At 53.6% G+C, this 12,886-nt stretch overlaps 1 protein-coding gene across 8 annotated transcripts in view; it reads right to left on the bottom strand.

Moving 5' to 3' along the window:
* Nucleotides 1-12,886, bottom strand: part of Arnt2 (aryl-hydrocarbon receptor nuclear translocator 2) — a 149,500-nt gene that overhangs the window by 10,604 nt on the left and 126,010 nt on the right. For 7 of the 8 annotated variants that reach the window (XM_013512638.1, XM_013512642.1, XM_005381432.2 and 4 more), the window contains 5 exons: nt 9,819-9,891; nt 8,983-9,106; nt 4,762-4,861; nt 3,223-3,361; nt 2,589-2,739 (listed from right to left, as the gene is read on the bottom strand). In XM_013512638.1, the coding sequence (XP_013368092.1) occupies nt 2,589-2,739; nt 3,223-3,361; nt 4,762-4,861; nt 8,983-9,106; nt 9,819-9,891 (587 nt within the window). The remainder of the gene's footprint in view (nt 1-2,588; nt 2,740-3,222; nt 3,362-4,761; nt 4,862-8,982; nt 9,107-9,818; nt 9,892-12,886) is intronic. The other variant, XM_013512637.1, reaches the window with a different exon arrangement.

The following is a 12,886-nucleotide window of genomic DNA, read 5'->3' as shown; positions in this document are numbered from 1 at the left end:
TCCTAAGGCTCCTTTTTACCAGCTCTTATTAAACTTCCCCCTTCAAGTCACTGGGGTGGTTCCTGTCTCGTGATGCAGCCTGGCAGGCACACCCTGTCCCCCTGCATTGTCATGAAGATAAACACCCGAGCTCACCAGACCAGCAGGGGCATGGTCCTGTAATTTCCTACTTCCGCTTCTGGATGCCACTCTTCACATGAGCCAGTGTTTGCTGTGACCCGAGTCAAAATGAAAGTGAGGCTATGGCTGTGACACTGGCTGGCTTAGGACCTCAGCAGATCGAGTGGAGGAAATGCTCAGGTGAAAACCAGCGCACAGGGCACAGGAGGCTCAAGCTCAGGCGTGGTCCTTTCCATCCTCAGCGTGTGAACTCACAGGCTGCTGCTGAAGTACTGGCCCAAAGTGACATCTATGCTCACTGCTCCACGATGTCACCCCAGGGCTGTCACTGGTAACATGTGGCAAGGCTGCCCTGACAGACGAATCCTGCCCGATCAGCCAGAGCACGGGGCCAGGACTGGTTGATGCGTCTCCGGGCTCAAGGGCCTGGCAAGGGTGACCAGCTGGGGTCATGTCCCCTGGGGTGCTGTCACATTTGGGAGCCCAGCTGCACCTCAACAGCCCTGGCATATGTAGGGTGAGGGCCCACGCCCACTGCCAATATATACACTACTGTTTTAAAACCTAATTCAACCTTCATGGAATGATGTTCAGTGGTGCCTGCTTGGTGCCTCTTACCCTGCAGCTCCCTGCTAGACCCTGGCCCCTGGGTCACTTCTCCCCGCACCCTTCCCAGTACCCACTTCCCAACACCCTGTGGAGCTGGCTGACCCTACCCAGCAGCCTCCTCTCCAGCACCCCCATCTGCCCGGTATGGAGTCTGTGCCTTCCTCGACCCACCAGCATCCCCCTATCAGAGGACAGGTCAGCCATATGAAGGACACCCTGTCAACCACTCCACAGCTGCATGGTTCCGCTCAGTCTGGCTCCCATGCCTGGGTCCGTCCCTCACACTACTTCCATCGGGTTCCCACATGAGGCACAGTGTGAGGCCACAGCACACTGCCCCGTCCCCAGGCCTCCCCGCAGGGCCCCAGCCCTCTCCTCATAATGCAGATGAAGGCTCTGTCAGTTCTGAGCCCCCGTTGGCTGGAAAGTGACCGGAAGGACCAGGCAGTGCTGGGTGCAGCCCCTGATGATCCTGGGATCCCTGCTTGGCTCCCCATGCATGACTCTACTCTATGAAGCCTGGTACCTCAGTTTATTTACCTGTGAAATGAGAATGATAATGGTGCTCCTCTCTTAGGGCCATGACAGCATAAAATGAACTGAAATGGTTGGGGCAGGAGCAGCCTGGCCACCATGCCTACAGCTAGAACAAGAGGCTCCAAGGCACGTAAGAGGGACTCGTGACCAGGCTGGCCTCCTTGACCTGCTGGTGCTCGCCTCTGGGTGTGCACTGCGCCCCTGCCCTCCCTGCTTCCACACAGGGCCCAGCTTGCACGCAGGCCTTGCCGAGTCGGAGTAAGTCAGTGCCAGCAGGTGCCCATGGCTTCCAGGACGGCCCAGGCACCCACGGCACCGGAGCCTTTGAAGACCACCTCAGGAGGAAGCCAAGGGGGCTCCCCACCCATGCAAGGGTCAGACACGGGGTGTGTTCTCATGTGTGACAGTGGGTGGGGGAGGACGAGACCTCGGCCTTGGACAGTGTGACCCGAGTGCTGAGTAGAGGCCTCTTCCTTCCCGCCATGCACCAGGGTTCTCACCTCAGCATCACTGAGCCACACAGCAAGGACACACAGACTGCACACAGCACTTGCCCCCCCCACGGGGGCTGGTGCAAGAGGACAGCAGATCCTGGGGTGAACAGGTGACAGGAAGTCCTGATCCCAGGCCCTGGATGAGGGCAGAAGTGCAGCCAGCGGCAAGGGAGGGCGGAGGTAAGACAGACAGAGAAGCACTTGAGCTGAAGCTTGCGACTTGCCAAGTGGAATTCAGATGTCCGGGCTCAGTGTCATGACTCCCAGCTGGGTGTCATCAGTGACAGCACTGTGACCCCCTTCTGTGGCACGGAACGCTGGCCCAGGGATAGATGCTGACCCGAGACATGCCCGGGAGGGGAGGGTATTGGGACCTCTATAGCCTGAGGTTTCGTTACAAAGCTGTTCTCCTATGCGATGTGATCCCTCCCTTGCAATACTGAGTAAAGAGCTTTAGGGTGTTACTGACATAGTTGCTCATCTCTGCATGTACTAGTCCCTGAAACAAGCCTACAGGGTTCTGACTTAGGGACCTCAAAGTCCTTGCAAGAGACACAAAGGGGGACAACAGCAGTTAGGTGCCACCAGAACACGGAACATAGTCCTCAGGCCTTGAAAATGATAAGCCCAATGACAGGGCCAAGTCTAGGCACCCAGCATCTTGGGGGCACCATGCACCTCCTCTTCGTGGCCAAAGACAGAAGAGGTGCCCAGAAACTCAGGACCCTGTCCCGGTACTCTGGGAATGCAGACTGCCCCTAGTCAGGATGCCAGAAAGCATTTTTGCGGCTCTCCCAGGGATGCTTCCCTCCCTCTCTCCCCACCTACCGAACCCTGGAGTCCTGTTGGCAAGACTGGAGTAGGCGTTGCCACTCGGCGAGGAGGTGGCCGGGCTGGAGAGAGGACTGTAGGAAGCCGGGTCTGCCGGGTAGGTGTGGCTCGTTCCAATTCCAAAGGGAGATGACTGGGTCTTACTGGACTGAGAAGGGATTTGTAGCCATCAGATTGAGACATCTCCAGTCACCTCCTCCTGCTGTCCCTGGTCACTGCCCTACAGGTGCCCCAGACAGTGGCAGGGCCTGCTCTGGATCAGCTGGGGTTCCCATGGCTCTCAGGGCTGGCCGGGCACAGGCCCTGGACACTGAGGGTGAGTCTGGCCAGTCACCTGGGTTTCCTGGCTCCACTGGTGAACACCACATGCTCCCTGGCTCATTGACGCCCCTCCTCCCTCCCAAAGACTGCGAAGAGCCTGGGGTGTATCGTGTCAGGTACGTCCTGGCCTGCCCACATCCTGCTGGCTCCCCCAGGTGATGAGGTTGCCAGTGCCACAGATGGTGCCAGTACCAGGTCTCAGCTCTCAGCACCCTTGGAGTGGGTGCTGCTTTAGGTAGTCAGTTCCCACAGAGCTGGGGCCCAAGGAAGCACACCAAAGTGCTCTGGGTTCTAGGACCCCGGACCATACCTGTCCCGGGAAGGGCGGACGGCTCCCTGTCCATGCAGCCTGACTCTGGCTTAGCTGCCGGGAGATCTGGGACATGTTCTGGCCCGTCGATGAGGAGGACTGAATGTCGTTCACCCCAGGCACATGAACCACTGAAGAGCTAGAAGAGAGGTCAGTGCGTCTACACAGGGGAGCCTGGAGCCTGTGTCCCCAGCCACACTCTCACCAGCGGCTGCCCTGGCCCTGCCCGGCAGTCCTGCCACGACTAGTCTGTGTGCTCAGCTTCCTTCTGGGTCCCGTGGCCTCTCCTCTACTCAGCCCATCCCTTCTTCTTGACACGACTCCCTAGTGTGCACCAGTGTTGCCCTCTCTGCCTCAGGTCCATGTAGCACAGCAAGTCTTCACCAGGCACGTGCAGTGTGTGGCGTGCCATGTGTGGCACCCTATGCAGCACTCTCTGCATGGCCTACGCAGGTCCAATCTTGGTCCCGGCCATGTGTCTACACTGCTGGTGCCTCCTCCAGATTTCTCAGCTCTGTGGATGGCACCCTCAGCTCACCAAAGATGGAAAGATGAAGACCTCCACGTCCTCTCAGGCCCTTCCTCCTGCCTCCCTGGGACTGGCCCAGGGTATAGGGCCAGAAGCTGAGTGCTGAGCAAAAACCCAGTGGGGTGTGAGGACCCAGTCCCAGCAGACCTTAACGCAGGTGGGTGTTCAGCCAGGTTTTGAAAGGGAGGCAGGTGACAGAGTCATGCAGATCATTGGGTACAATTCTACTGTGTTTTAACATTTCTCTATGTTATCTGATTCCTTCTTAAAATCGCAGAATAGGTTTAATTGCTAACGTAATGAGAAACAACATTCTCACCTTCCAAAAATCAAGTCTTCACTCAATACAGGGCTCCCTCCCCGCTCCAGATGAATGCAGACCTCAGAGGGCCTTTTCTGATTTCTGTTCCACATGGGGGCTTGGGCACCCCAGGGTCCTTGGGGCTCTCCCCAGGACACTGACTGATGAGGCCCTGGACTTCATGGGCCAAAGTACTAGTCCATGTGCCCAGCCCGTCAGGTCCCCAAGGCTGTATGGCACAGACTGGCCTACGGGACCACAGCAGAAGGTCTCGGGGTGAAGACACACTTACAGACGCTAGTAGTGCCATTTTGCTATGGGCCCAGGTTACCCATGATTGAGACAGGCACTAGAACCCACCATGCCATGCCCCTCCTGATCCTGAACCAGCTTAGGCCCTTTACATTTACAGATTCCACCCATTTGGCAGACTTTAGCCCTATCAGGCATTTCTCTACCCATCCACTGACCCTAAAAGCCTGGGAATGAGGTGATTCCTCACACCTTCCCAGCTGTCCCCAGCACTCTGCTCTCATGGCTGGAAACCAGCCCCTTCCTTCTCCCCAGCTGGGCAGAGCCAGCACTCCAGGACCCTTGGCCTGGCCTGGGGCTACAGAACAAGAACCACTGCCTGGCATGTGCAGTCTGCAGAGTGGAGTTCTGAGACCTACATCTATCTTGACCCCACCCCAACACACACACACAGTACCTGAAGGCCTTTCCAGAGTGTCCAGGAGGGAACGGGCTTCCCTGGGAATAGATCTGCTGGGCTCCTGCTGCCGAGGCAGAGCTCATCATCTTCTTCTCCGCTAGGGAAATCATAGTGAGCGTCACACATCAGGGCCCCTGCGGCAGGGCATGGGAGGCCCGCCCAGCACAGGTCCAGGCGGGGTATGAGGTACAGGAGGGACCCCCAGGCTGCTGCTCCTGCCTCCTGGGATGGCCACAGCCACCTGCAAGCCCAGCCTCTGAGAGAGCTGGAAAAGTCAGAGACCGTGAAGGGACCTCACTTCATGGCCCCTTTCCAGCCAGGGGTGTGGACAGCAGGTATAGATGGACAGGTAAGGATGCGTAGGGCAGTGGTCCACAGCACCCAGGATAACCCTCAGCCCTGCTCTGGACCACAATCTGCCCTGCAGATGAAGGTACCCCACGCCATGGATATGCTTTTAACCTGCTGCCAGTTTCCTCACCTGAGAGAAGGCAGTAATCAGAGTCTTTTCCCCACAGAGCTGTGGTGGGAACCCAGTGTGAACAGAGTTGAGTGCTTAGAACTGAGTGTGGTAACAGAGCCAAGAGCATCTAATGTCGCTCATGGCCCAGTGAGGAGCATGCACAGGAACGAGGACAGGCACAGGCCAGAAGGCAGCCCTTCACTACAACACGTCCCTGCTCCCCGTCTGCCCAGGCTCAGGGATACATCTCCCCTCCCCCCCCAATCTCGGAACACTAATCCCCACCATCCCTGCCTGCAGCAGGAATCCCCACCACCTTAATCCCCACCACCCCTACCGGCAGCAGGAAACTGGAGGCAGGACGTAAGGACCTGCTGCAGGACACTCTGCCTCCAGCTCTGGCCCACATGTGCCGGCTGTCTCAGGGTGCTGCAGCAGTGGGGCAGTGGTGGGTGCTCAGGCTCGGAGCCTGAGTCAGGCTCCCCCATGTGCACAGCCTCCTGGACAGCTCAGTGCGGAGCAGCCATGGAGCTGCTTCCCGGCCCCTGCCTTTGCTCCATGACACTGTGAAGCAGTGCAAGTCCTTAGGGACAGAGGTGCCCAGGCTCCAGGGCCTGCGCCGCTACACAGCCCCAGGCCTTCAGCTTTGGGTTAAGGAGCAAGAGCAGAAGAGGACAGACAAGGCTAAAACCTGCAGGCAGAAGGTCGACTTAGGACCTTGGCTGTCTATGCACTAAAGGCAAGCCCCTTCTTTTTTTTCTAAGATTCTTGTTAGTTTGGATAAATAACAAACATTGTTTTTCTAACTACTCTAGAACATTAGTCATTAGTCAGGTGCACACAAGATTATGTGTGCATCTTTGTATATACGTGTGTATGTATCTTTGACTATATTATTCAATCTTTTTATCTTTATTATTTTGATCTACCTGCTTTGAACAGATGAAGAAAGGCACGCAGAGATCCTCCACTACAGTTTAGTTTTATCAGTGTCTTCCTGTGTCTGTAACAATTTTGGCTTTCCTATGTTCCAAAGTTCACAGTATTTATATCCTCATCTTAGGTTGCTTCTTCTACCTGCATGGCCCAGCCTCTTTGCCCACGACATGCTGTGAAGACTCCTTCCTTCCTCCCCGGGTTCGCAGAGCATCTCTGCAGCCCAGTTCTGTTTCGCTGGCTCCGCTGCACCTGAGAGCACGCTCTGCAGGAGCAGCCAATCAGCAGTCCTCAGGCATCATCTTACTTCATCCGGCTTGATCGCCATACTTTCTCGCTATCTCACTCTATTTTCCTTCTGAGAATTTTACAATTTGCTAAAAGTTTATTTAGAAGTAGTTTGGACCTAAGGCTTCTTTCTTTCCTTTCTCCCTGCATCCCTCTTTTAAAAAATATTGTCCCTAACAGTTGTGTATAAATATACATGAAGTTCTGAAATTTCTCCATAAATGCCAGAGATAACACATACCAACGAGAAACTTTTATCTGTTTACTAGCCCCAATCCAAAAGTACCTGGATCTTTGCTGAACTGACTTGAAGCTGCAGTCTTTGTTGTTTATCTCAGCATCATCTAACAACTCCAGGTGCTGTTAACTTTTCTCATCACCCCTGCCTCCACACCTAACACCACCATCCTGTGCCATACATCTTGATTCACACAGAAGCAAGTGAGATCTTTTACAACTGATGCTTTCAGACAGGATGGGTAGACAGTACAAGTCTAAAGAGTCTTTCTGTCTAGGAAAGCAGTTTGGCTGGTGGAAAAATTTGGGGTTGTACTTCTTCCTTCTCAGTTCTCTGGGCACACTTAGCATCCCAAAGAAGTCTAACTGGAGATTTCCCTTTGTGGATGTTTGCAAGATTTTCATTATTTGAATCAAGCTTTTAAAAAGTGAATAATACAATAGACTGTGTCGAGGTGTGAGTTTCTTTACCATTTTTAGTCACATATTCATGGAGCTCTTGCAGTTGGAAGGCCCAAGTTTTCCATGTGGGGGAAAACTTGTGGTTTTTCCTAATTTGCAGACTTGGATTTCTGTAATATGGTATCAGTCTGCTTCTCATCCCAACTCCTCCTCGGGTGATGCGTCCTCAGGACGCGATATTTCCCTCCTGGAGGAGGGATGCTGGAGATTTTCTGAACTTTCTCCTCTTTATTATAAAAACTCATTCTCAAAGGAGGATATTCACCTGATTGCTCTCGTTGGACTCCGTACCCCCTTCCTTCTTCTTTTCTTTCTGTTTTGTCATTGTTGTGGGAAGATGTCTACGTGTGTATAAGATTAAAACTTCAGATGGGTTCTCGGAGATGCCGTGGCTTACCGCAGGCAGGACAGACGTGTCAGGTGTGCTCCTGTCTCCTCTTGCTGCAGAGATGACACACTGGCACCTTTGGGTGGCCAGGGACCAGTGGCAGTGAGAGTCCCTGGCGTGTTGAGGGCTCTGCTTCCTGTTTCTAGTGGCCTGTGCTGTGCTGGCCCTTGCTGTCCTCAGAGAGGTGGCACTGGCACTGCCCTTGCTTCCTGAGCCTTGCTTCCCAGCCACACGGGAGGCAGGCTCTGCTCTCCCACCAGTGAGCGCCCTTGAGGAGAGGTGTGTCCAGGCCACGCCCCTCCACTGCCCAGTGGCCCAGGTGTCCTCCCTCACCCCAGCCACCTCAAGCCTTCGTCCAGGGAGGATGACCAGAGTCCCCTCCAATCACAGCTTGTGCTTCCTTTTCTCCCTTCAGCTGGCCTTGCCGAAGAAAGCATCTCACAGAAATGCCTTGATCATGTGCCCATGGAATTTTTTTCTGACTTTGGAACTGACAAAGACCTTTCTATGTTTTATATTTTGCCAAACTCTATGGAGCTCTGGGTGGGAGACTGAGGCAGCTCCACGTGGTGGCACCAGTCCTCTGCAGTAATACTGATGCACTGGACAATCTAATACTGAGGCAGTGGACAATCTAACTACAGCCACAAACGAGCTGCCGAGGAGCTGCTGAGCGAGTTATGGTCATCCACACAGTGGAACTCTATGCTGGTAACAAAAACGCTTAGGACTGTTGAATTTTCTGGAGATACTTTCGTAATAAACTATCACATAAAAAAGCAAGCTTTTCAACAGGACGAGCTCAATTTTATATATACAAAGAAAACATATAGAAAAAGACAGACACATTTTAAAAAGTTAAAAATAACTATATCCAGGTGGTAGGAGAGTGGATCAATGTTGTTTTTCTTTTGTACTTCATATTTTAATTTTAAAATGTAGTCCTTTGGGGGGCTGGGAATTTAGCTCAGCGGCAAAAGCGCCTGCCTGGCAAGCGCAAGGTCATGAGTTCGGTTCCCAGTACCGGAGAAAAAACAAAAAAAATAAAAATAAAAATAAATAAATAAATAAATAAAATGTAGTCCTTTGTTATGGATTAAATTAAAGTGTTTTGTTTTTTTTTAATAGAGACACATCTTTGGCTTAATAATAAATCTATGCCAGTAGTGGATTAGTAGTTAATTTATCCCAATCCCTCAAATTTCAAAGATGAGCTGCCAGCGCCCCAAGTAATCAGGAAGTAGAAGATGTGGTCAGAACTGTGGAGAATCCATTCCACCTCCCGTGTGTGAGACCTCCTGCCCCTGGACTCTTCCTGCTCCCTGCAGGGGTTGCTCACAACTCCCATTCCCGGGTGGGATGGGGGAGGGCCGAAGGATGGCACTCTCCTGGACAGCAACTGTAAACCCCACACCCCAACGACCTGAGCCACTCGGAAACTCACACGTACTGATTCCTGCAAACATCTCAGCAAACCGGGGGTCTCTCTCCTGGGAGAAGATTGCATCTGCCTTTTCCACCGACTTCCCAGCCTCATGAACACCAGCAGGTAGGTTGGGGACTGGGACCTGTTGGCACATTTAAAGAACACCACCGGCGTGTGAGGCGGTTGCCACTTTCCTCTGGCAGTGCCCTCGCCCTGGAACTGCCAGCCTTCCAGCCAGAGTGCTTTCACACAGTGGGAGCTCTGCTGTCTCTGAGTGCAGGCACAGCCAGGCTGAGGTGTGCACTTGCCAAAGGAAGACGGGAATGATACTAGTTACTTTTCCTAGAGAGAGATGAATAGAAAAGAGTCAACTTACTCTAAATATCAGAAACAGGGAATGGAAAGTGTAACTCAGGAAAAAGTTGTCAAGTACTGATTAGTGCCAGTTTTTCTGTTAAACCAGTTTCGGAAGCTGGGAACACAGAGAGAGAGAGACAGAGAGAGAGAGAGAGAGAGAGAGAGAGAGAGAGAGAGAGAGAGAGAGAGAGAGAGAGAGAGAGAGAGAAGGGAGAATGAAGGGAGGAGGACAGGGGAGACAACGTAGGCAGTGGGGCACACACAGTGTGACTGCAAGGGGCACCTGAGAAGAAAGGGACGCAGGACCCAAGGTGGGTGGCACAGGCAGTACCTGCTTGTCTTGGCCTCTGAGGATGTGAGTCCTAGAGGCTCAGCAGGGCGTGTGACGTGCCCAAAAGCCCTGGGGACCCAATGCTCTGTGCACCGCAGGGGGAAGCGGGGTGTACAAGCTCCAGGCAAGAGACAGCTCCAGGCAGAACAGTGTTTCAGAAGCTCACCTGAGACAAGTCATAGGAGGACAGCCCGTCTCTCTGGTGCACCTCCAGCTCTGCCTGCTGCTGCTGCAGCTGCCTGTGAAGCAGAAGCAGACAGAGGTGTGAGGAGGCAGAGAGACGCCTGAGCTAGGCACCAGCCCCCAAGTCACAGTGGGTGATACCCAACAGATCTCCCAAATGGTTTCCCCTCTAATTATCTTATTTTTACTGCCTCAGATCCTTTTGGTTCAACTTGAGATGACCACACTGAACTACTTTAAGTTTTGATGTATGATTTCATGTTATGTGGAGTTCAAAGATACCACACTATAAAGAATTCCTTGTAAGGTGAAACTCAGAAAAGCAGTTAGATTTAATGCTGAACAAAGGAGCTGCCTTCAGCTAAGGCTCACTCATAACTAACAGGCATTCAGATGGCTTCACACTGCACATCCTTGGTAGTCATTCAAGCCACCTCCAACGCTGAGTGGAAGTTGGAGGTAGTGAAGTGGCCAACAGGGTTGGTGGGTGACTCTCAGGGGACCAAACCAGGATCTGCTCAGACGCTGGTTCCACTCTGCCAGGCTGCTGTTTCCAAGAGGCGGCAAACCCTACCAGTCAGAGCCTCTGGTGGCTGGAACGGAAGGCCTCCATCAATTCTAACCAGCCCAGGAGAGACCCCACCCAGATAGTCACCCACTCAGCGACCCACAGTGCATCACAGGAAGTGTTTGCGCCAGGCTCCATCCACACTGGGCACAAGGGACAGTAACAACTCAGAACACATGAAGGCCTCAAGCTGCTGGGCTTCCAGGGGAGAGGACGGAGACTACAGTGCTGGGTGCAGAGTTAAGACCTAGGTTCTCCCCGGCATGCAGTTGGCCTCCTCCCCTGCTGGGGGGTGCTACGGTGCAAGGACAGGAATAAGTTGGCTCTAAATTTTCCATCAGGCAGAAAGTCCAGTTTGTTCCACCAGCAAGTAAGGAGCACTACAAGTGAAGTTTCAGAGAAACCTGATATTCCAAGACATTTAAAAAGAAACTAATCATCAATAGAAAAAAACCCATCACTTTGTCTGTTTTCATACTCTTACTAAGGGTTTTGTTTTCCTCTGCACCTGGGGGTAACATCACGTTCACGTGCGGGGCCACAAAAACTGGAATGGAAAGCAAATACTCAGAGCTTTGGTGGGCTGGCACATTTCTGCAGTATTCCAGCTTAGCCCATAAAGTAGAGCCCAGGAGTGTAAATGACAGCCCCGGTGACAGGGCTGGAACATGGTACACACAGGTTCACACCCAAGCCCATCTGGCTACAGACCAGACTGCCGCCCTAGCCCTGGCTAAAACCTACAGCTGGGATGGGGACTGCTCTTCCATATGTCGCTCTCCAGAGCTGCGGGCAACCAGAGAGCATCTTGGACTGTAAGGTGGGAGAAAAAAGCCTGCACCTTGGATTTCTGTGGGATGAATCAGGGATCCTCTCCCTACAGCAGGAGTCCATAGACACCCTCTTCCCCTTCCCCGGAGCCCAACCTCCAACACAGCATTATTCCAGGCAGCAGGAACCCCTCCTACCCGGCCCAGGAGCACAGCAGTACGCAGGGCTGCAATGTGGGGCTGCGTAGCTGTGCTCTGCAGGGTGGGCTGAGGGGTCAGTAGAGCATAAACTTTCCCTGCGCCCAGCTAAGCACCATGGGGAGGAAGTGCATGTGCTTCTCAATGCACAAGGTGGCTAAAGGCACTGGCAATCGGCTGGGATCTGCTCTCAGTTCAGGTCCTCTCTGGGCTCCTGAAGCCAGGGAGAGAGATGCCTTTCGGGGGAGGAGGAAATGAGGTCTTGGTGCTGCTGGCAAGTCCCCACCCCACCGGCCCTGTGGGGCAGACATCAGCAGAGCCACTCCCCGCCCCCAGGTGCTTCCACTCCTGCAGCTGATTATGTGTAGAAGAGGCACTGCATCGGGCCTCTCCGTCCTGAGATGGGGACGGGGCTTCTCAGACACCTCAGCCCATCTGAAAGCAAACCTCAGGGAGCTCGCACATTTCAGAGAGGAGGGAGCTGCCTAGGGGAGCATGCCAGGGCCAGAAGGCAACTTTCCCGCTACTTCTTGCCAGCCAGGTGCTGGGGCTAGTGGGGCTGCCAATGACCCCCAGCACTTCCTGGACAGAGGTGTTCACTCAGCCTGCAAAAGGCAGCACGAAATCTCTTAGAGGGACATCATCAGAGGCAACCAGAGCCCAGCTGGTGCATGCAGGCTCAGGGAGAGGGGCTGTCCGTGTTTCCCAGGGCCAGGGAAAGGTTTGGGATTGGTGGGATGGGGCAGGGAACAACATGGCCTGTGTGTGTTTCAGAGCTTGCTCCCTGGGACTTGTGAGTTGGCACATGGGGCCTGAAGGAAGGCAGGGGAGCCGGCCACGGGCCAGTGGTCACCTGTGAGAGGGCATGGGGTAGGGGAGGGAGGCTAGTGTCTGGGTGGAACATGGGGCCCTGGGATAACTCAGGCTTGGTGACCAAGTGTCTTGACTCTTTACTGGCTCTAAACTCTGCAGAGACCAGAAATCTCCCTTCCCTTCCTTTCCCTTCCTTTGTACCCAGCCCTGCTCTCGGCCTCCCGTTTACTACTAACCAGTAACCATTACCAGCCATCATCAAATATGGTGATGGTCAACCGGTTCAGAGAAACTCACATGTGACTCTCAGCTGCTGGGACTTTAAGCGCGCATGGGCACACACACACACACACACACACACACACACACACACACCCCTGCACAACAGGCACTGTGCTCCTGAAAACCTATCACCACAGGAATGAGGGCTTGGCCCCAGGACATGCAGAGATGTGTCTGGGTGCCCTCGTGGCAGCCAGGCAATGAGTACGAAAACACCAGGGTATCAGCCTCACAGTCGGCTCATGACAGGTCTCAGGAAACAGTGTCAACCCCCAGGAGTATCAACCCCCAGGCCCTGAGACCCGGTGGAGTAACAAGATGTGCAAACTTGTGTTTCCTAGACTCCTTTCTGTATGGATGGAACACGAAAGAATCAGAGTTGAGAAAGATGTCTTTTCAGGAGCCTCACACAAATGCTAA

Source organism: Chinchilla lanigera, unplaced genomic scaffold (assembly GCF_000276665.1).
Source record: "Chinchilla lanigera isolate Chin_1 unplaced genomic scaffold, ChiLan1.0 scaffold00015, whole genome shotgun sequence".
Lineage (NCBI taxonomy): Eukaryota > Metazoa > Chordata > Mammalia > Rodentia > Chinchillidae > Chinchilla > Chinchilla lanigera.
The sequence above is the reverse complement of the archived record's forward strand: the minus strand, read 5'-3'. Positions and strand labels throughout refer to the sequence as shown.